Here is a 21,637-nt window from a genome sequence, read left to right as displayed (position 1 = left end):
CACTTTAGTTGCTCTAAGAGAGCGCCAAAGCCAAAGTGCTAAAGGAATCCAGGTTATGGAGCATGTAGTAAAGGGTAAGAGGTAAATATAGCAGACCTTATCTGACATGTCTGAGGAATTAACTTAGGTTAGGAGAATGGAAGTGCACGAAATGCTGCTGATTTTATTGCCCAAGATCATATTGTGTACCTGCACCATGGCCCTACCACCTACATTTAGTTCAGGTTCTGATCATCAGTTATCGTTCACTACATGTTGTCCACAGTCAAAGGAAATGATCGTGGACTACAGGCACACGCCCATTTACATTGTCGGGGCTGTAGTGGAGGGGGTCGAGAGCTTTAAGTTCCCCGGTGTCCATATCACTAAGGATCGATCATGGTCCACACACACCAACACAGTTGTGAAAAGGGCACAACAACGCTTCTTCCCCCTCAGGAGGTTGAAAAGAGTTGGCATGGGCCCTCAGAGTTCTACAGCTGCACAATTGAGACCATCTTGACTGGCTGCATCACCGCATGGTATGGCAACTGCTTGGCATCCGACCGCAAGGCGCTACAGAGGGTGGTGTGTACAGTCCAGTACATCACTGGGGCTGAGCTCCCTGCTATCCAGGACCTCTATACCAGGCGGTGTCAGAGGAAGGCCAAAAAAGAAAACTGTCAAAGACTCCAGCCATAGACTGTTCTCTCTGCTACAGCACAGCACCGATGCACCAAGTCTGGGATCAACAGGACCCTAAACAGCTTCTACCCCCAAGCCATAAACTGCTAAATAGTTAGTATCTATTTGGTCAACTATTTATCCTGTTGCTGAACTTCTGGGAAGGCTTTTCACTAGATGTTGGAACATTGCTGCAGGGACTTGATTCCATTCAGCCACAAGAGCATTAGTGAGGTTGGGCACGGATGTTCCAATTCATCCCAAAGGTCTTCGATGGGGTTGAGGTCAGGGCTCTGTGCAGGCCAGTCAAGTTCTTCCACACCGATCTTGACATTTATGTATTGACCTCGCTTTGTGCACAGGGGCATAGTCATGCTGAAACAGGAAAGGGCCTTCCCCAAACTGTTGCCACAAAGCTCGAAGCACAGAATCGTCTAGAATGTCATTTTATGCTGTTGCGTTAAGATTTCCATTCACTGGAATTAAGGGGCCTAGCCTACAGAAGGTAGTGCGCACGGCCCAGTACATCACTGGGGCTAAGCTGCCTGCCATCCAGGCCCTCTACACCAGGCGGTGTCAGAGGAAGGCCCTAAAAATTGTCAAAAACCCCAGCCATAGACTGTTCTCTCTACTACCGCATGGCAAGCGGTACCGGAGTGCCAAGTCTAGGACAAAAAGGCTTCTCAACAGTTTTTACCCCAAGCAATAAGACTCCTGAACAGGTAATCAAATGGCTAGCCGGACTATTTGCATTGTGTGCCCCCCCAACCCCTCTTTTTACGCTGCTGCTACTCTCTGTTTATCATATATGGATAGTCACTTTAACTATACATTCATGTACATACTACCTCAATTGGGCCGACCAGCCAGTGCTCCCGCACATTGGCTAACCGGGCTATCTGCATTGTGTCCCGCCACCCACCAACCCCTCTTTTACGCTACTGCTACTCTCTGTTCATCATATTTGCATAGTCACTTTAACCATATCTACATACTACCTCAAATCAGCCCGTCTAACCGGTGCCTGTATGTAGCCTCGCTACTGTATATAGCCTCGCTACTGTTGTTTTTATTTATTTTATTGCCAATTGTTCACCTAATACCTTTTTTGCACTATTGGTTAGAGCCTGTAAGTAAGCATTTCACTGTAAGGTCTACACCTGTTGTATTCGGCGCACGTGACATATTAACTTTGATTTGGTACCCTGTGTATATAGCCAAACTATCCTTAATCATTGCGTATTTATTATTATGCGACTCACTTTTCTATTAGTTCTCCATTTTCCTTCTCTGTGCATTGTAGGGCCTGTAAGTAAGCATTTCACTGTTTAGTCTACACCTGTTGTTTACGAAACATGTGACGGATAAAATGTGATTTGATTTGATCCACTAAGCGTAGTCTGCAGTAAAACTGGGGCAAAGGTTGAGGGATTGGCGATGGATAGTGCCAACCCTTGGCAAGCAGAGAGCTGTAAAGGGGATGCGATTCCTCTGACACAGGTGTCCTATCATGTGTTGACAGGGGTTGAGGGGGTGCCAAGGAGGAGCAACAATTACTTCTATCGCAAAACCCCTGTCAAAAAAGTGGTGCTCAGGCTGTTTGCATTGCCTGGGCAACTGGTGTCAAGTGTCCTTCTCCACACATCAAGCATGGCTAAACAAAGGCTGTAAAATCCCAACCGTTGATTTGAGCAGCAATGCATCAGTCTACTCTAGGCTGATGGGGAGAAGGGGATATTATGGGTGCTCTAAAAATCCCGGCTGCCCCAAGTTGACGTGCTGCATGCAATTTACAAATGCATGTGGAGACCCTCTTGGAGCAGCTGGCCTTTCACCTAAGAGGTTAACTTCTAACATCTAGATGTTCCGCTAGCGGAACACCGCTCCAATATCCAATGATAGGGCGTGGCGCGAATTACAAATTCCTCGAAAATCCGAAAACTTCCATTTTTCAAACATATGACTATTTTACACCATTTTAAAGACAAGACTCTCCTTTATCTAACCACACTGTCCGATTTCAAAAAGGCTTTACAACGAAAGCAAAACATTAGATTATGTCAGCAGAGTACCCAGCCAGAAATAATCAGACACCCATTTTTCAAGCTAGCATATAATGTCACAAAAACCAAAACCACAGCTAAATGCAGCACTAACCTTTGATGATCTTCATCAGATGACACTCCTAGGACATTATGTTATACAATACATGCATGTTTTGTTCAATCAAGTTCATATTTATATCAAAAACCAGCTTTTTACATTAGCATGTGACGTTCAGAACTAGCATTCCCAACGAACACTTCCGGTGAATTTACTAAATTATTCACGATAAACGTTCACAAAAAACATAAATTATTTTAAGAATTATAGATACAGAACTCCTTTATGCAATCGCGGTGTCCGATTTTAAAATAGCTTTTCGGTGAAAGCACATTTTGCAATATTCTGAGTAGATAGCCCGGCCATCACAGGCTAGCTATTTTGACACCCACCAAGTTTGGCACTCACCAAACTCAGATTTACTATAAGAAAAATTGGATTACCTTTGCTGTTCTTCGTCAGAATGCACTCCCAGGACTTCTACTTCATCACCCAATGTTGTTTTGGTTCCAAATAATCCATAGTTATATCCAAATAGCGGCGTTTTGTTCGTGCGTTCAAGACACTATCCGAAGGGTAACGAAGGGTGACGCGCCTGCGCATATCGTGACAAAAAATTTCAAAATATTCCATTACCGTACTTCGAAGCATGTCAAACGTTGTTTAAAATCAATTTTTATGCGATTTTTCTCGTAAAATAGCGATAATATTCCGACCGGGAAACCTTGTTTTCGTTCAAAGACTCAAACTTGAAAATGGAGTTGTCTTGTGCACGCGCACGCCGTCTCATTGTTCTCAGATCGACCACTATCCAAATGCGCTACTGTTTTTCAGCTAGGGACTGCAGAGTCATCATTCAACGTTCTGGCGCCTTCTGAGAGCCTATAGGAGCCTTAGAAAGTGTCACGTTACAGCAGAGATCCTCTGTTTTCAATAAAGAGGCTAAAGAAGGCCAAGAAATGGTCAGAGAGGGCACTTCCTGTTTGGAATATTCTCAGGTTTTGGCCTGCCATATGAGTTCTGTTATACTCACAGACACCATTCAAACAGTTTTAGAAACTTTAGGGTGTTTTCTATCCAAATCAAACAATTATATGCATATTCTAGTTTCGGGGCAGGAGTAATAACCAGATTAAATCGGGTACGTTTTTTATCCGGCCGTGAAAATACTGCCCCCTATCCATAACAGGTTAAGAGAGACAAGCACACCAAGATGAGCCTCTAACACAGGGTTTCTCTGCTCTGTTCTAGGGGACCTTCTGTGTACAACATTTTCATTTCTTCAACTAGGCCTATTTCAGATTAGACAGGGTTTAAACATATGATTTGAATAAATCACCAAACTGCTGTAGCTAAATTAGGTTTAACTGTCAAACTGCTAAGCAAACTTTGCAAAGTTACCCAGACCTGTCCTGTAGCACAGGACCATATTACTGCAACAGCAGACAGTTGACCTTGGTACCACTTCACAACACATTATTTAAAATGCCTAACATCGCATACCGCCCAAACAGATCCACAGATGACACAATCTCTATTGCACTGCCCTTTCCCACCTGGACAAAAGGAACACCTACATGAGAATGCTGTTCATTGACTACAGCTCAGCGTTCAACACCATAGTGCCCTCCAAGCTCATCACTAAGCTGGGAGTGAACACCTCACTCTGCAACTGGATCCTGGTTTTCCTGATGGGACGCCCCCAGGTGGTGAGGGTAGGCAACAACATATCCATCACGCTGACAATCAACACGGGGGCCGCTCAGGGGTGCGTGATTAGTCCCCTCCTGTACTCCCTATTCACCCACGACTGCATGGCAGCGCACAACTCCAACACCATCATTAAGTTTGCAGATGACACAACAGTGGTAGGCCTGATCACAGACGACGAGAATCTATAGGGAGGAGGTCAGAGACCAGGTAGTGTGGTGCTAGGGCAACTACCACTCCCTCAACGTCAGCAAGACAAAGGAGCTGATCGTGGACTACAGGAAACGGAGGGCCGAGCACGTCCCCATTCATATTGACAGGGCTGTAGTGGAGCGAGACGAGAGCTTCAAGTTCCTCTGTGTCCACATCACTAAGGATTTATCATAGTCCAAACCAGGGTTTCCATTAGGAAAATGTTTCGCCAGACATTTGACCAGTAGCTAGGGATGTTAACCGCTAATTTGACCAGTCATACTTATCGGTCTATAGGGTAAATTAGCATAATTGTCTGTAATTCAATTGGTGCGTGTGTATTTTCGTTAATCGTTATGCATAGGGCTATGGCAGTCACAACATTTCGTCAGCCGGTGATTGTCAAGCAAATAACTGTCGGTCTCACGGTAATTGACCGTTAATTAACAGAAACACATTTATCATCTCCTGGCTCCACACAAGCCACTGATTCTGACCCTTGGAACATCTAAAATAGAAAAGGATATTTTCTCCAAACGATTTGAGGGAGTGTGCACATGTGGCTATTCTGTGTTGAGCGGTTAACAAAGAAATAGGTACTTCTATATGCTTAATTTAGAGTTATTAATCTAACTTTAGTTGTGATACAAACGTTGGGCTACATTGTAAGGCTGCATGATGCGACTAATGATGATTTGAAAAAAGTCACTTGAAAGGCATGAGTTCTGCTTTGTTTTTTGTACATACTGTACAGGGTGTTCATATAACATCAGTCACGCATTCACAATTTGACAAGCACTTGATAATGCCTCGAATTTCACGGCAGCATCCCCTTTGTGTGGTGGTAATGTACCCTAAAAGAATTCATGCCTTTTGCAGCCAGTGGCTGTTGTGCCCGTCTCCCTGAGTGATGTGCGCACACACACGGCTCTCCATCAGGTGATCGGGTCTTTCTCACAGGCTACAAGTGAAGACACATTGGGGATGCAACTGCGCGCATCCTTATCCAAATTCCGAGGTGTATATTGAAGATATTGGAAGAACTGTCCACATTTACTTTTCGTCAGCCAACAAGATGAGTAGGCCTAACAAACAGCAAAAGCACTAGCCTATGTCAATCTACAATCCCCCATAGTACAAAAGTTGACCTATTCTATTCTGTGCGAGAAACAAATATTCCAAACAGTTTGGGACAGTTGTGGGATGCGATGGATCCCAAATTAATACAACCACTAGTATCAAACACATTTTTTATGCAATGTGGCTGACACAACAGATCAGAATGTTTAGCCTAATAGTTTACATTTTAAGCTATTTCTTCACATTATAAGTGCAGCAATGCGTACATGGTAGTAGGCCATAAGCCGAATGTTCCATTAGCGGGAAAACACCTTTATAAAAAGTGACCACAAATGCAATTATGCATGTAATGCTTTTATTATAGGTGCATTTTTATGGTGAAAATTATCTTCCCAAACTGGAAACTCACGCGCTGTTTATGTATGCCAGTTAGGCTCTACACCCCTTGTAAAGCGGATTAATGTGGTTAATTTTAAGAAGTTATTTTGGCCACTTCAGTTGTGATACAAACCTTATCAAAACATATAGGCCTATGGGCTAGGCTACTTTGAGGTGCGTGACTATGATTAGAAAAAGTTGCCAAAAAGGCATTGTTTCTTATGCTGGGCTAATATTGTCACCCATCAGACTATTCTTGGTTTAATCTTGTCTTTACATATACATGTTACGTTTGTTTTGATATAGAATGGACCATTAGCAAGCATCTGTCTTGAAACAGGGGCAGCGGAAAAAAATACATATCTATTCACTTAAACAGCAAATGGAGGATGCTTTTCTCTGTGGTTTATTTTCAACTTGTTCTCAACTTGCCTACCTGGTTAAATAAAGGTGAAATAAATGAATAAATGTCAGAGTGATTAGAGGGACAATAGTGCTACCAGGCAGTTAGCAAGTTTGGTAGGATACTAATGACCATCAGCAGCATCAGAGCTCAGAGAAGCCTAATTACCATGACTTAACGTTCACGTGGAATTTCACTGCCTTCATGACTAGTGACTGCCGGTGTGGCGGTAATACGGGGTCACCGCAACAGCCCTAGTCATGCATCTTATTTATCACACAGGCACAGCATACAGAGACTAGTTTGAGGAGCAGAATAGCCTACCACCTGTCAGACAGCACAAGAGTAGCTCCTCAAAAAGTCTCTAGGCTACTGGAGTGAAACCTGCTTTTGTAAGCCCAGCCATTGCGCAACATAACAATTCTAAATGCAATCACGTGTTAACTTGTGGCCATGGTAAAAATGAGCTATTTTTATTTCTCAATCTCAAATCGTAATTAAAGCGCATCTCCCATTCGCCATTCGGGTGTATAGGCCATAGCCTGCCTACCGTTGACTATCAGCAAGTCACCCACCACTTTGCAATATGAGCTTGAGGCAGTATACAGTGGGGGAAAAAAGTATTTAGTCAGCCACCAATTGTGCAAGTTCTCCCACTTAAAAAGATGAGAGAGGCCTGTAATTTTCATCATAGGTACACGTCAACAATGACAGACAAAATGAGAAAAGAAATCCAGAAAAATCACATTGTAGGATTTTTTATGAATTTATTTGCAAATTATGGTGGAAAATAAGTATTTGGTCAATAACAAAAGTTTCTCAATACTTTGTTATATACCCTTTGTTGGCAATGACACAGGTCAAACGTTTTCTGTAAGTCTTCACAAGGTTTTCACACACTGTTGCTGGTATTTTGGCCCATTCCTCCATGCAGATCTCCTCTAGAGCAGTGTAGTTTTGGGGCTGTCGCTGGGCAACACGGACTTTCAACTCCCTCCAAAGATTTTCTATGGGGTTGAGATCTGGAGATTGGCTAGGCCACTCCAGGACCTTGAAATGCTTCTTACGAAGCCACTTCTTCGTTGCCCGGGCGGTGTGTTTGGGATCATTGTCATGCTGAAAGACCCAGCCACATTTCATCTTCAATGCCCTTGCTGATGGAAGGAGGTTTTCACTCAAAATCTCACAATACATGGCCCCATTCATTCTTTCCTTTACACTGATCAGTCGTCCTGGTCCCTTTGCAGAAAAACAGCCCCAAAGCATGATGTTTCCACCCCCATGCTTCACAGTAGGTATGGTGTTCTTTGGATGCAACTCAGCATTCTTTGTCCTCCAAACACGACGAGTTGAGATTTTACCAAAAAGTTATATTTTGGTTTCATCTGACCATATGACATTCTCCCAATCCTCTTCTGGATCATCCAAATGCTCTCTAGCAAACTTCAGATGGGCCTGGACATGTACTGGCTTAAGCAGGGGGACACGTCTGGCACTGCAGGATTTGAGTCCCTGGCGGCGTAGTGTGTTACTGATGGTAGGCTTTGTTACTTTGGTCCCAGCTCTCTGCTTGTCATTCACTAGGTCCCCCCGTGTGGTTCTGGGATTTTTGCTCACCGTTCTTGTGATCATTTTGACCCCACGGGGTGAGATCTTGCGTGGAGCCCCAGATCGAGGGAGATTATCAGTGGTCTTGTATGTCTTCCATTTCCTAATAATTGCTCCCACAGTTGATTTCTTCAAACCAAGCTGCTTACCTATTGCAGATTCAGTCTTCCCAGCCTGGTGCAGGTCTACAATTTTGTTTCTGGTGTCCTTTGACAGCTCTTTGGTCTTGGCGATAGTGGAGTTTGGAGTGTGACTGTTTGAGGTTGTGGACAGGTGTCTTTTATACTGATAACAAGTTCAAACAGGTGCCATTAATACAGGTAACAAGTGGAGGACAGAGGAGCCTCTTAAAGAAGAAGTTACAGGTCTGTGAGATCCAGAAATCTTGCTTGTTTGTAGGTGACCAAATACTTATTTTCCACCATAATTTGCAAATAAATTCATTAAAAATCCTACAATGTGATTTTCTGGATTTTTTTTTCTAATTTTGTCTGTCGTAGTTGACGTGTACCTATGATGAAAATTACAGGCCTCTCATCTTTTTAAGTGGGAGAACTTGCACAATTGGTGGCTGACTAAATACTTTTTCCCCCCACTGTAATTGTTTGAAACCTGAAAGTTTTACTTTACTTCAAATAATGAGGCATGTCTTACCTTGCTTCAAAGTAGCCTTGCAAAAATCCATCCGTAGAAACGTGAAGGCAATTATTTTATAAAGACTTCCTCATGCCATTAACCAGCATTTCTCCCGTTCTATTGTTTTTCATATCAACTCTCTTTTGTTGTCCAGAAGCCAAAGGCACAATCCTAGTCATATCAGTAACCCATCAGTTGTTGCTATTAAATACCCCTTTTTTAAGATTCTAATTCGCATTAGGTTTAGAAAGGCGTTTTCCGCTAATTGCATTTTGGCAAAAGTTTGAAAATGTTGTTTTATTAGCTGCTATAGCCTTTTGAACTATAACAGGATAGGCTTGCTATTGTTGCACGTTTCCATTAAGCTCTTAATGAAAAATGTCCGGTCCTTGTATGCATGCATGGTATCAGAGAGGAAGAGGCAAAGCAAGAGGTTTCCCTCGCGCCAAAATCTGTCCAAAATAAGCCCAATATGTTTCTATGGGCTTATTTTAGCCTACGGTTGTCACCCGCCTTTCCACCTTGGGACGGCTCCCATTGCTAGGGTGGAAACATACGCATCGCACCATTATTCACAGATCTCTGATAGTGTGTGTGTGTGTGTATGTAGTTCCTAAAGGTGCATCGCGGGACATGTCTGCATGGTTCAACCTGTTTGCTGATCTGGACCCCCTCTAACCCTGACGTCATCGGACGCTCTGAAGATGAGATCCTCAATGCCTGAGGGTGTGTGTGTTTGTGGGTGTGTGTTTGTGTGTAGTTACTGTATACTTTATAATGTCTGTAATATTCTATATTGAATGCATCCATTCTGTTGGTCACCTAATTTTACTGTTCTGATTTTTTTTTTACTGTTTCTTGACCGGTTAGTTGGCAGCAAAATTAACCAAAATATGCATCCCTACCAGCAGCATTTTAATTTACCGGACATTTGAGAAATGTACCGGACCCATATGCGTTGGGTGCATAAACTGATTAGGGCGTCCATCCACGGTGCTCAGAATGACAGAAATCACATTTAGATTATGGTAATTCATATTAACAGAACATGCAAGTCGAGGATGCAACGATGTGCGGCCCTTCTTACCAAATTCTGATGCGCACTTTGAAGATGTTTAGAATAACTGTCCACATTTACTTTTCCCCAGCCTACAAGACGAGAAACAAACATCAAAATCACTACCTTATGTCAAACTACTATCCCTTTTAGTAGAAAAGTTTACCTATTCTATTGGTCAGCTTGTCGAGAAAGAAAGCCTATTCCAAACAGACTCTGGGACAGTTGTGGGAGGACAGATCCCAAATTCATACAACCAGCAGACCTAGGCTACGTAAAAAGAACTTTAAAAAGCAATGAGTGATGCAACAGTTTAGAACGTTTAGGTTAAAATGTTGATAAACTATTATTTCTTCACATTATAAGCACAAGGCAGTAGGCTACGCTCAAACGTTTGCTCCATAATGCAATAGGCTGGAAAACATCTTGTCAAAAGCCCACCACACATGCATGCGGATTAACGTGACAGACTAAATATCTCTTTGAAATATAGGAAGAGGGGAGATCTAATAGGTAGCAACTAGCATGGGTTGCTAATATGACTAGGACTGTGCCTTCGGCTATTGGACAATGAAAGAAAGTTGATATAAAATAATTGCCTCCACAGATATGGTCTGATTATTGCTAGACTACTTTGAAGCAAGGTAAGTATACAGACCCCTTGACTTTATCCACATGTGGTTATGTTACAGCCTTACTCTAAAATGTATTAAATTGTTTTTCCCCCTCATCAATCTACACACAATACCTTAGAATGTAAACAGTTTTAGAAATGTTTGCAAATGTATTAAGAATAAAAAAAACTTTAATATCACATTTACATAAGTATTCAGTCCTTTTACTCAGCACTTTGTTGAAGCATCTTTGGCAGCGATTACAGGAGATGGGAGAACATTCCGCAAGGACAACAATCTCTGGAGCACTCCACCAACCAGGCTTTTATAGTAGTGGCCAGACGGAAGCCGCTCCTCAGTAAAATACTCTTGACAGCCCACTTGGAGTTTGCCAAAAGGTACCTAAACGACTCTCAGACCATGAGAAACAAGATTCTCTGGTCTGATGAAACCAAGATTGAACTCTTTGGCCTGAATGTGGAGGAAACCTGGCATCATCGCTATGCAGAAGCATGGTAGTGGCAGCATCATCATGCTGTGGGGATGTTTTTCAGCGGCAGGGACTGGGAGACTAGTCAGGATCTAGGGAAAGATGAACAGAGAAAAGTACAGAGAGATCCTTGATACAAACCCGCTCCAGAATGCTCAGGACCTCAGACTGGGGCGAAGGTTCACCGTCCAATAGGACAACGACCCGAAGCACACAGCCAAGACAACACAGGAGTGGCTTTGGGACAAATCTCTGAAGGTCCTTGAGTGGCCCAGCCAGAGCCTGGTCTCTGGAAAGACCTGAAAATAGCTGTGCAGCGACACTCCCCATCCAACCTGACAGAGTTTGAGAGGATCTGCAGAGAAGAATGGGAGAAACTCCCCAAATACAAGCTTGTAGCATCATACCCAAGAAGACTCAATGCTGTAATCGCTGCCAAAGGTGCTTCAACAAAGTACTGAGTAAAGGGTCTGAATACTTACGTAATATTTCTGGGTTTTTCCCCCAACAATTTCTAAACCTTGTTTTTGCCATTATGGGGTATTGTGTGTAGATTGAGGGGGGGAAACGATTTAATCAATTTTAGAATAAGGCCGTAACGTAACAAATGTTGAAAAAGTCTGAAGGGGGAGGGGGGGGGGGGGTCTGAATACTTTCCGAATGTACTGTATCAACTAGCTATAGGACAAACACTTATAAACCTTGTTTCTTATTATTAATTGTTTTACTGTCATTCTTCTACGCTTCCCATGCTTAAGTTTTGTATTTGCATATTTTACTTTCGGTTTTGAACACCAGCTTCAAACAGCTGAAAATACAATATTTTTTATTTATGGAAAATATATGTTTCACAACGAGTTAGATGGTACAATGAATCTACACTGTACTTGCTTGTTTTTTCACAAACTATAATTAGGCGAACCATCCACCCTACTCGTTTTTAACTTAAGTAACCATCTGTAACCATACCAAAACGTAACATATACTAATTTGAGCCTCTCGGATTTACATGTACTGTTACTTCTAGTCTATGAGACCAAGCTGTATTATTACGCGTTTTACTTTTCTATTATTTCTCCATTTTCTCTCTGCATTGTTGGTAAAGACCCCTAAGGCATTTCACTGTTAGTCGACACTTGTTGTTTAGGAAGCTTTTGAAGAATAAAAATGTATTAGATTCTCATCTGGCATTGGACTCCACATGCAACTGAGTTGCAGTTATTGGAATTATTACATTTAAAGCATTAGACTGTACGCGTGTTGTTTTATGGCACTACTGTAGCCTATACTTTTTTAGAAAATTGTTCTGGAAATGTAGACTCGTGACTAGCTACACCTCATGCTTTGTCTTTGGGCGTGGATTCTGATGCTCGAGACAGATGCTGGAAAAGTAAATACTCGTCCAATTTGTGTTTTGCTTAAATAGAAAAACAAAACAGCTAAGTAGGGATACTTTGGTAGCATGGGATTGAAAACCCTTAACTTAATAAACACAATTTGAACCCAAGTCATAGTCCAAAATGTAGCCCATCTTTAAATGCATTGGTGGTACATGCTTGCATTGTTGGCCTTTCAAAGGCCAGGCAGCTAGCTTGATATCTAGTTAGCTAAAGTTGAACTTTTAGTTTATTTACGATGAGAAGCAATGAAGACACAAACCTGTATGCAAGGGTCATGCATTCGAAAAGTTTTGTTAAGGACGCGTCAATGGAGAGATGTGATGTGCTGGTCTTCCCGAAGTGATACGTCCGACAGGTTTGTTTGTTGACTGTGTCAAAGTCGTAGCCTTTTTTTGGTGGGTGTTCAATGTGCGGCGAGGATACCATGAAATGACCACTGTGGATTATCTGTGACTCTCGTCCATCCGATTTCTTAATCCCCAGATGAGACTCCGTGTCCGAGTCATCGTCCTGCTCCTGCTTGACACTCACTGTGGGACGTCGGTATTGTCTTAGCTCCCTAGTGGTAGCCATATCTTAGCTAGCTAGCTGTTTCTGGACCTATTTGCTAGCTGTTCTCATAGTTAGCGAGTTAAAACAAAGAAAAGTGAATATTATTTATGCCTGATATTTTGCTCGTTCGAATACATTTTCCCGTGTTGTTTGACCCTTTGAGATATACACGTTGAATTGTTGGCAGCCAGTCTTTGGAGTATATCGTCTTTTTCTGGTAGGCTAGCATCAGCTAACAAAAGTGTTGCTAGTGTCGAGGGATTTCCAGTGGGACCAACTGCTCCGTCATGTCTGCAAATGTGATTGGATGGAGTCACAGAAACACCCTCCACTCGAGAGCAGCGGGCTCAAAATAACTAGCCTGGTTGCCAATCTCTGTTCAGCTAACCTAACGTAGCAGGCGTAAATAACTAGCGATTTAATTCCACCCCATGTCATGTTTGGCAGACATGGAATACAAACAGTAGAATGTTACAGAGACTGGTACCCAGACTAGGAGTATCTGACTTTCGTTGTTTGTAAATTACATATTTTCATGTTTAATCTCGATTGCTTTATGGACATGGCTAAATACTTGTTTCGTGTGTGTACTTCAACTAAATTCCTTTTTTTTTATAGCGAATTATCGGGACATAATTACAAATAATTTGACGACTGCAACAGATATTTGACTAAAACAATAATTTCAAACCTTGCTTACGTTTGAATAAGATCACGTGTCTCTATTTCCAAAATGAAAATCACTTGGTGCTGATTTCCTGGTGTTTTTAGAGTCGGGTCCAGCAAGGAAAATTCCGTATAAGTGCACTCGGAAGGTATTCAGACCCCTTGACCTTTTCCACATTTTGTTACGTTCCAGCCTTTTCCTAAAACTGATTAAATACAAAATGTATTTTTTTTCTCCCTTAATCCATTTTAGAATAAGGCTTTATTGTAACAAAATATGGAAACGGTCAAGGGGTCTGAGTACTTCGCAAATGCACTGTATAAAATTGTTTTGTTTAGAAAACTTCTGGGGCCAAATAAAACTACCTGTGAGGCAAACTCAGCCTGCCAGTTGGGGAACATGATATGGCAACATGCTGCCCACACTCTGCATTGTAGCTGTGTAACAGGTTTTTAAAAAATTTACATTATAGAATCAATATGTGCAATAAAATGGCTAGTTAGCTAAAACCAACTGTACAATAAAATAAGGGTCCCAAAAGACAATAGTCAACATTTGACTTTCTGTAGCCAGGCCAGAATTTAAAAAGGCATTTTTAGTTGGGCAAAGGCTAACAAGGAAACAACTATTTAGGCTACTTACAGTTTGCAAATAAAGGTTATACTTAGTTTAATAATCTATACATAGTGTTGCCAGCACTGCTGGACTCCAGTGAGGTATTCAAAGAGCCATCTATAACCAAACAGCCTACATATGCACTGAAAAATGCTTTACAGGTTAACGAAAACTGGGCACTTGTTATACCAGAGTGAAGTATACATACGATTTAAACAAATCAACACGTTTTTCATTATTCTGGTAATTCAAGGTACACAACTAATCTGGTAGCAGGACTATGCTACAAGTGAGTCTCCATAAGAGGAGTAAAGGAAATAGATATGCGACTGACTGAGTGGCACTAAATATGTAGGTGTTGTCTTTAGTTAAATTAACTAAATGTTTTACTGTCAAAGTAATAAACAGAACAGCAGCAGAACCAACAGATCTTAAGAGGATTCAGACGGAAGGATTCAAACAGTGTGTTGACCCGCATGATCAAAAAGTAAATATGTACATATACTTGAGAAGAACAAAAATAGCGGATGTGTGGCAAAATAAGATTTAGCTGCAGTTTAGGTCGACACTGCCCCATCCAGCTGATCCTGGTTTAGTTTAAGTTTTCAAGTCTTTTTTGGGGTAGAGGTGGGTGCTGGACTCCACTTGGACCAATTCAGAAAAATAAAGAAATTAAGACACAGGAGGGATGAGGACATGGCAACAGATCAAGGAATTGGTGATGGTAAAAGATAAGTTAGCTGGTTTTGAGGAAATCTGAGGGAGTTTCCAACTTCCCCTTCTTATTGGGAGGAGTGCCATCTTCAGATTCCTGCAAAAATAAAAAATATTTCAGGAAACATTTAAGCTTCTCATTAAAATACTAATGTCAAAATTAGTTTCATTATACTGCATCAATCAAATTTCTAATTGACTAAAACATACAGTTAACTGCCAAAATAAAGGAAACACCAACTTAGTGTCTTAGGGTGTTGGGCCACCACGGCCTGCCAGAACAGCTTCAATGCGCCTTAATGTTCCAGACACTTGTAGAATCTACGTTATTGGAGGCATGTGGCACCATTCCTCCACGAGAAATTCCATCTGGTGTTTGAAAATTGTGGTGGAAAATGCAGTCTCAGGCACCACTCCAGAATATCTCAAGTGTTCAATTGGGTTGAGCTCTGGTAACTGAGACAGACACACCCTTTAAACCCCCTAAGCTCATTTGAGACCCCTCAAAGTCACAGATCTCTTCTAGCCATGGTAATCAAAATAATAGGCAACTGGGCGTTTTTACACATGACCCTAAGCATGATGGGATGTTAATTGCTTACTTAACTCAGGAACCACACCTGTGTGGAAGAACTTGCTTTTAATATACTTTGTATCCCCCATTTACTCAAGTGTTTCCTTTATTTTGGCAGTTACAGTGCATTCAGAAAGTGTTCAGACCCCTTGACTTATTACACTGTTACATTACAGCCTTACTCTAAAATGGATCAACTTGTTTTTTGCCCCCCATCAATCTACACACAATACCCCATAATGACAAAGCAAAAACAGGTTTAGACATTTTTGCAAATGTATATATAGAGAGAATAGGGCATCAGATTGGACCCCCTTTACAATCCCCTGTACAACTTAGTGCACTACATAGAGAGTAATAGGGCTTCAGATTGGACCCCCTTTACTATATATATATATAAATAAAAATGTCACATTTAAATAAGCATTCAGACACTTTAATTAGTACTTTGTTGAAGCACCTTTGGCAGCGATTACAGCTCTTCTTGGGTATGATGCAACAAGCTTGGCACACCTGTATTTGGGGAGTTTCTCCCATTCTTCTCTGCAGATCCTCTCAAGCTCTGACAGGTTGGATGGGGAGCGTTGCTGCACAGCTGTTTTCAGGTCTCTCCAGAGACGTTAGATCGGGTTCAAGTCCGGGCTCTGGCTGGGCCACTCAAGGGCATTCAGAGACTGTTCCCAAGCCACTCCTGCCTTGTCTTGGCAGTGTACTTAGGGTCGTTGTCCTGTTGGAAAGTGCACCTTCGCCCCCAGTCGGAGATCCTGAGCGCTCTGGAGCAGGTTATCACCAAGGATCTCTTTGTACTTTGCGCCATTCATCTTTCTCTAGAGCCTGACTAGTCTCCCAGTCCCTGCCACTGAAAAAAAACCCACAGCATGATGCCGCCATGCTTCACTGTAGAGATAGTGCCAGGTTTCCTCCAGACGTGACGCTTGGCATTCAGGCCAAGGAGTTCAATCTTGGTTTCATCGGACCAGAGAAACTTGTTTCTCATGGTTCGAGAGTCCTTTAGGTGCCTTTTGGCAAACTCCAAGCGGGCATTTACATGCCTTTTATTGAGAAGTGGCTTCCGTCTGGCCACTTTAAAGGCCTAATTGGTGGAGTGCTGCAGAAAAGGTTGTTCTTCTGGAAGGTTCTCCCATCTCCACAGAGGAACTCTGGAGCTCTGTCAGAGTGACCATCGGGTTCTTGGTCACCTCCCTGACCAAGGCCCTTCTCCCCCGATTGCGCAGTTTTTGGCCGGGTGGCCAGCTCTAAGAAGAGTCTTGGTGCTTCCAAACTTCTTCCATTTAAGAATGATGGAGGCCACTGTGTTCTTGTGGACTTTCAATGCTGCAGACATTTCTTGGTACCATTCCCCAGATCGGTGCCTCGACACAATCCTGTCTTGGAGCGCTACGGACAATTCCTTTGACCTCATGGCTTGGTTTTTGCTCTGATATGCACTTTCAACTGTGGGACCTTATATGGACAGGTGTGTGCCTTTCCAAATCATGTCCAGTCAATTGAATTTACCACAGGTGGACTCCATTTAAGTTGTAAAAACATCAAGGATGACCAATGGAAACAGGATGCACCTGAGCTCAATTTAGAGTTTCATAGCAAAGGGTCTGAATATGTAAATAAGTTATCTTTCATTTTCAATAAATTAGCAAAAAATGTCAATCAGTTTTTGCTTTGTCATTATGGGGTATTATGTGTAGATTGAGGACATTTAAAAAATATATAGAATAAGGCTGTAACGTAACAAAATGTGGAAAAAGTCAAGGGGGCTGAATACTTTCCGAATGCACTGTACCTGTACAAAGACATTCTAGTCTTGGATGGTGGTGGAGGGGAGCACCTGAGAATCTTGAGGAGTGTCCGAGGATGGTTCATTCCTTCCTGTGGACCTTCGGTCTCTCTTAGGTGTGCTTGTGTTTGAAAATGCTGAGGGGTGAACATTTCCTGCAATACCAGAAAGTCTGTCTCAGTGCATAACCATGGGAGACAATATGCTTTAAGCAAATAGAATAAGAAAACAAGACAAGTGTTTGTATACTATTCCTACTACTTCTGTAACAGTTCTGATTAAAAGAGAACATACAATTCCAACAAGGGGCAACTGCAAGTGAATTTGCTGTGTTATTCACTTTCCACAATAGTTTCAACTTCAGAGTCGGCAATCAGTGACCTTGCTTGGTGTGCATTATCGCAGGACTTGGTAGACAAGGCCTGTTTGCGAAATGACCCAGGAAGATTTATTAACCTGTATTTTCTCCAAAATGACATGACCAATTCTGGGTGATGACAAATACCCTATTGTAGCTGACTTCAAAGTCTACACTACAGCACCATCTTGTGGCAAGAAAGACAATGCGGAGTCACATCCATGTACAGAACAAAGGGCTGATATTGGATTATGTTAAATACTCTTTCAAGGGTGTTTAGCTTACGACGTGGTAAAAACCGCATCAATGACAAGTTGACGTACTGTAGTTTGATGAGTTTTGAACTCTGTCCTCAAACGGCATTAGCATGGCAGACTGTTTTAACAGCTCATTACTACAGAAACTACAGCAACCCTTAGTGAAATCCTTTGTTCAAGCCCACCAGAGGAGCCAACAATCTTCTCGCTAGTCTAGTACATAACAGCTAAACTGTTCTCCAAATACACGACATGACCAAAAGTATACGGACACCTGCGTGTCGAACGTCTCATTCCAAAATCATGTACATTACTATGGAGTTGGTTCCCCTTTGTTGCTACAACAGCCTCCACTCTTCTGGGAAGGCTTTCAACTAGATGTTGGAACATTGCTGCGGACTTGCTTCCATTCAGCCGATAGAACGTTAGTGTAGTCAGTGTTACAATTCATCACAAAGGTGTTTGATGGGGTTGAGGTCAGGGCTCTGTGCAGGCCAGTCAAGTTCTTCCACACCGATCTTGACAAACCATTTCTGTATTGACCTCGCTGTGTTTACGGGGGCATTGTCATGCTGAAACAGGAAACTAACTGTTGCCACAAAGTAGGAAGCACAGAATCGTATAGAATGTCATTGTATAGTGTAGCGTTAAGATTTCCCTTCTCTGGAACTAAAGGGCCTAGCTTGAGCCATGAAAAACAGCCCCAGACCATTATTCCTCCTCCACCAAACTTCACAGTTGGCACGATGCATTGTGGAAGGTAGCGTTATCCTGGCATCCACCAAACCCAGATTCCACCATTGGACTGCCAGATGGTGAAGCGTGATTTATCACTCCACAGAATATGTTTCCACTGCTCCAGAGTCCAATGGCGGCGAGCTTTACACCACTCCAGCCGATGCTTGGCATTGCGCATGGTGATCTTAGGCCTGTGTGTGGCTGCTCGGCCATGGAAACCCATTTCATTAAGGTCCTGACGAACAGTTATTGTGCTGACGTTGCTTCCAGAGGCAGTTTGGAACTCGGTAGTGAGTGTTGCAACCGAGGACAGACGATTGTTAAGTGCCGTTGTTGCTCCTAAACGTTTCCACTTCACAGTTGACTGGGGCAGCTCTATCAGGGTAGAAGTTTGACGAACTGACTTGTTAGAAAGGTGGCATCTTATGACGGTGCTACGTTGAAAGTCACTTAGCTCTTCAGTAAGGCCATTCTGCTGCCAATATTAATCTATGGAGATTGCATGGCTGTGTGCTCAATTTTATACACCTGTCAGAAACAGGTGTGACTGAAATAGCCGAATCCACTAATTTGAAGGGGTGTCCACATACTTTTGTATATATATAGTATATTTGACAAACTGTTGTTGTTCAGACTTGAACAAACCTCTCCGTAGATGCCCTCTTTTTCTTCTTTAAAAAAAAAAACAATACTGCCATGTTTAGCATTTAATTATATATTCTATAACCTCATCATTGATTATGGTTTGTCAATATGAATCTTTAAATGAAATATTTAAACAAAAACTTGCTCAATGTTTTCAAAGCCATTCTCTGTATGGTGATGGGTTAATTCTTAGAAATGTTGCTAATGCTGCCAATGACATTGATGAAGACTGAAGAACATTTTGTTCACCTAATGTTCTTTATGAACCTCATCACTACAAGCCATAACATGTACCCTTTTGACCTTGAGACAGCAGTGCAATTCTGGGATTATGAGGGCTGGGTGAAAGCAGTCTGCCTGTCAAGTTAAACCATATTTTTTGACAAGTTGGCACTACTCTTAGAAAATACCTTGAGGTAAGAACAAGAGCAGGGCTAATGAGGACAAGTTGCAGTATGTATATGGTATGGTTTAGTTGAAACTAAGACAGTGCTCTCCCTTTCTGTGCTAGGTAGCATATATACTGACCACTCTTGCTGTCTGTGCTCTTCAGCTGCTCTTTGCCAGGGGACTGACTCTGGTCACTCTTGGCCTCGATGCCGTCACTCTGGGAAGTTGCCATGGCCTCTTGGGCAGGGCTGGCACTGTTGCTGTTCTCCTGCTTCATGGGAGAGCAGTCAGCAATGGAGCTCTGGTTACTGTTATCATCTGAGAGATACAGAAAGTGACAAAGATGAATTTACAACTATTATTGAACCAAAGAACATCATTTTTTAAAGTATTTTGCCCTTTTTTTTAGCTTACCATGCATATCCATCATTCCGGGAGAGGAGCTGTTTTCTGGTGTTGTGATCTCCGACCCATACTTGTCATTGTTGGCTTTCTTCTTATTTTTGCTCTTCTGCAAGATAGCACATACAATGCTGAAGTGGTGCTATTTATTACAGATTTATTAAGAATTACATATTGATGTACTTTATCTCAATATAATAGATAATTGTGGACAAGTTTCTGTAATTAGGAATTGGAAAAGACATGAGGAAAGGAAGCACATGTTGATCATTCTGCAAGGATCTGCAAAAACTATTAAGCAAATGTGGTGCCCCAAACACCCTGTGGAGGACTTACATCATTTGACTTGGGTTCGGTCACAGGCACCCACTTGTAGATTCGCAAGGATGTGTCGCCGACAGTTACCCATTTCTTCTCCCTGCATTAGTTACACAAGGAATTAATAACACTTGTTTGCAATTGATGTATTCAATTTGAAATGTCAACAAAACCCAATATTTTAGTAAACTATCAATTTAAATTACAATTCCCAATAGAAAATGTCATGATACATTTACTTTGGCAAGTTCATTTGAGGTTTAGGAATTTGTTGTTACTTCTTTCTAGACCCAATGACTGCCTATAATAGCCTCAAATCAATTATTTCGGCTAAATTTAGTGGTGATTATACTTTTAGGCTACTTGCAAGCAAATCCACATGACAGTAAACGATATAAATGTCAATTTAATTGAACTATAGGGGCCTATTATTAGTCATACAAAATAAAATTGTAAAGCAATTCGGGTTTTGCACAGTTCGTGTACCCACCACCACCGCACGCGCTCCCTCTATTTGGAGGACACAAAAGAACGAACCTCTCCAAGCGCTAAATTTAAAACCCCGCGAACATAAACTATTCTCACTATACCGCTGTCGTCGAACTACGGCTCTGAAATTAATATTGATACCATTCGAGCGGTGAAAAAGCAGTAACCTACCAGGCTTCTAGTGCATTACAGAATGCTCGAACAGCAACGAAATGGCTTCTAGGTTCAACCCACATTTTTTTATGAATAGATGTCATATTCCTACATTATAAGTGTTTTAAGCGGCGACCTCCTCCCAGATCAAGGCGAGAGAGTGCAGTACACCTGAGCCGAGGTATCATCCGACCAAATTTGATTTAGTGTGTATTTCGTTCTTTCTTCTCCTGGTCTCTCCTCCCCCACTAGCATTGCTGCTCTCTTAGATAACGCGTTCCCTCTTACCAATTTCGTACTTTCTCAACAGCAGCCATAACCCGCTTGATGTCATCTTTCGCCCTACTCCGTGTCTCCGCGCGGACCGACCTGCCCGACATAGCTGCTATTGGTAAAATATTTGGTTAAACTCGCCGGCAGTTTAGACAACGCAAACACATCGAAGAGAGCTCTAGGAGGAAGTAACGCGCCTGCGCCGTGAACAGCGCAAAGCGCTTCTATCGTTCTTTTATTGCTCAATGGCTTGCACGCACACTTTTTGGGTGTTTTTGTTGACAGTCAGGAGAGAAGTTGCACTATTTCAGACGAGTTTTTTGGCCTTTATTTTGAAAGTCTCCCAGAAAGTTAGTTAATGCA

At 42.1% G+C, this 21,637-nt stretch overlaps 2 protein-coding genes across 5 annotated transcripts in view; both read right to left on the bottom strand.

Moving 5' to 3' along the window:
* Positions 1-13,333, bottom strand: part of mlxip (MLX interacting protein) — a 49,410-nt gene extending 36,077 nt beyond the window's left edge. Inside the window, 1 exon segment of the mRNA XM_014161332.2 lies at positions 12,594-13,333. Within this exon segment, the coding sequence (XP_014016807.2) occupies positions 12,594-12,907 (314 nt within the window). The 5' untranslated portion in view covers positions 12,908-13,333.
* A 768-nt stretch (positions 13,334-14,101) lies between these two features.
* On the bottom strand, positions 14,102-21,524 carry bcl7a (BAF chromatin remodeling complex subunit BCL7A). 4 transcript variants are annotated; one of them, XM_045702920.1, is made up of 6 exons: positions 21,290-21,524; positions 20,378-20,459; positions 20,054-20,150; positions 19,778-19,957; positions 17,258-17,406; positions 14,102-14,979 (listed from the first exon to the last, which is right to left on the bottom strand). In XM_045702920.1, the coding sequence occupies exons 1-5, from the start codon at positions 21,379-21,381 to the stop codon at positions 17,273-17,275; spliced, it is 585 nt and encodes a 194-aa protein (XP_045558876.1). In that variant the 5' UTR covers positions 21,382-21,524; the 3' UTR covers positions 14,102-14,979; positions 17,258-17,272. The 4 variants fall into 4 exon arrangements, with proteins under 4 accessions (XP_045558876.1, XP_045558877.1, XP_045558875.1 ...); XM_045702921.1 differs by lacking the exon at positions 21,290-21,524 and adding an exon at positions 21,114-21,251 and having other exon boundaries at positions 17,303-17,406; XM_045702919.1 differs by lacking the exon at positions 21,290-21,524 and adding an exon at positions 21,020-21,099 and having other exon boundaries at positions 17,303-17,406.
* Positions 21,525-21,637: the final 113 nt, after the last annotated feature.

The sequence above is a fragment of the Salmo salar genome, chromosome ssa20 (genome assembly GCF_905237065.1).
Source record: "Salmo salar chromosome ssa20, Ssal_v3.1, whole genome shotgun sequence".
NCBI lineage: Eukaryota > Metazoa > Chordata > Actinopteri > Salmoniformes > Salmonidae > Salmo > Salmo salar.
This window is presented reverse-complemented; position numbering and strand designations above follow the sequence as displayed.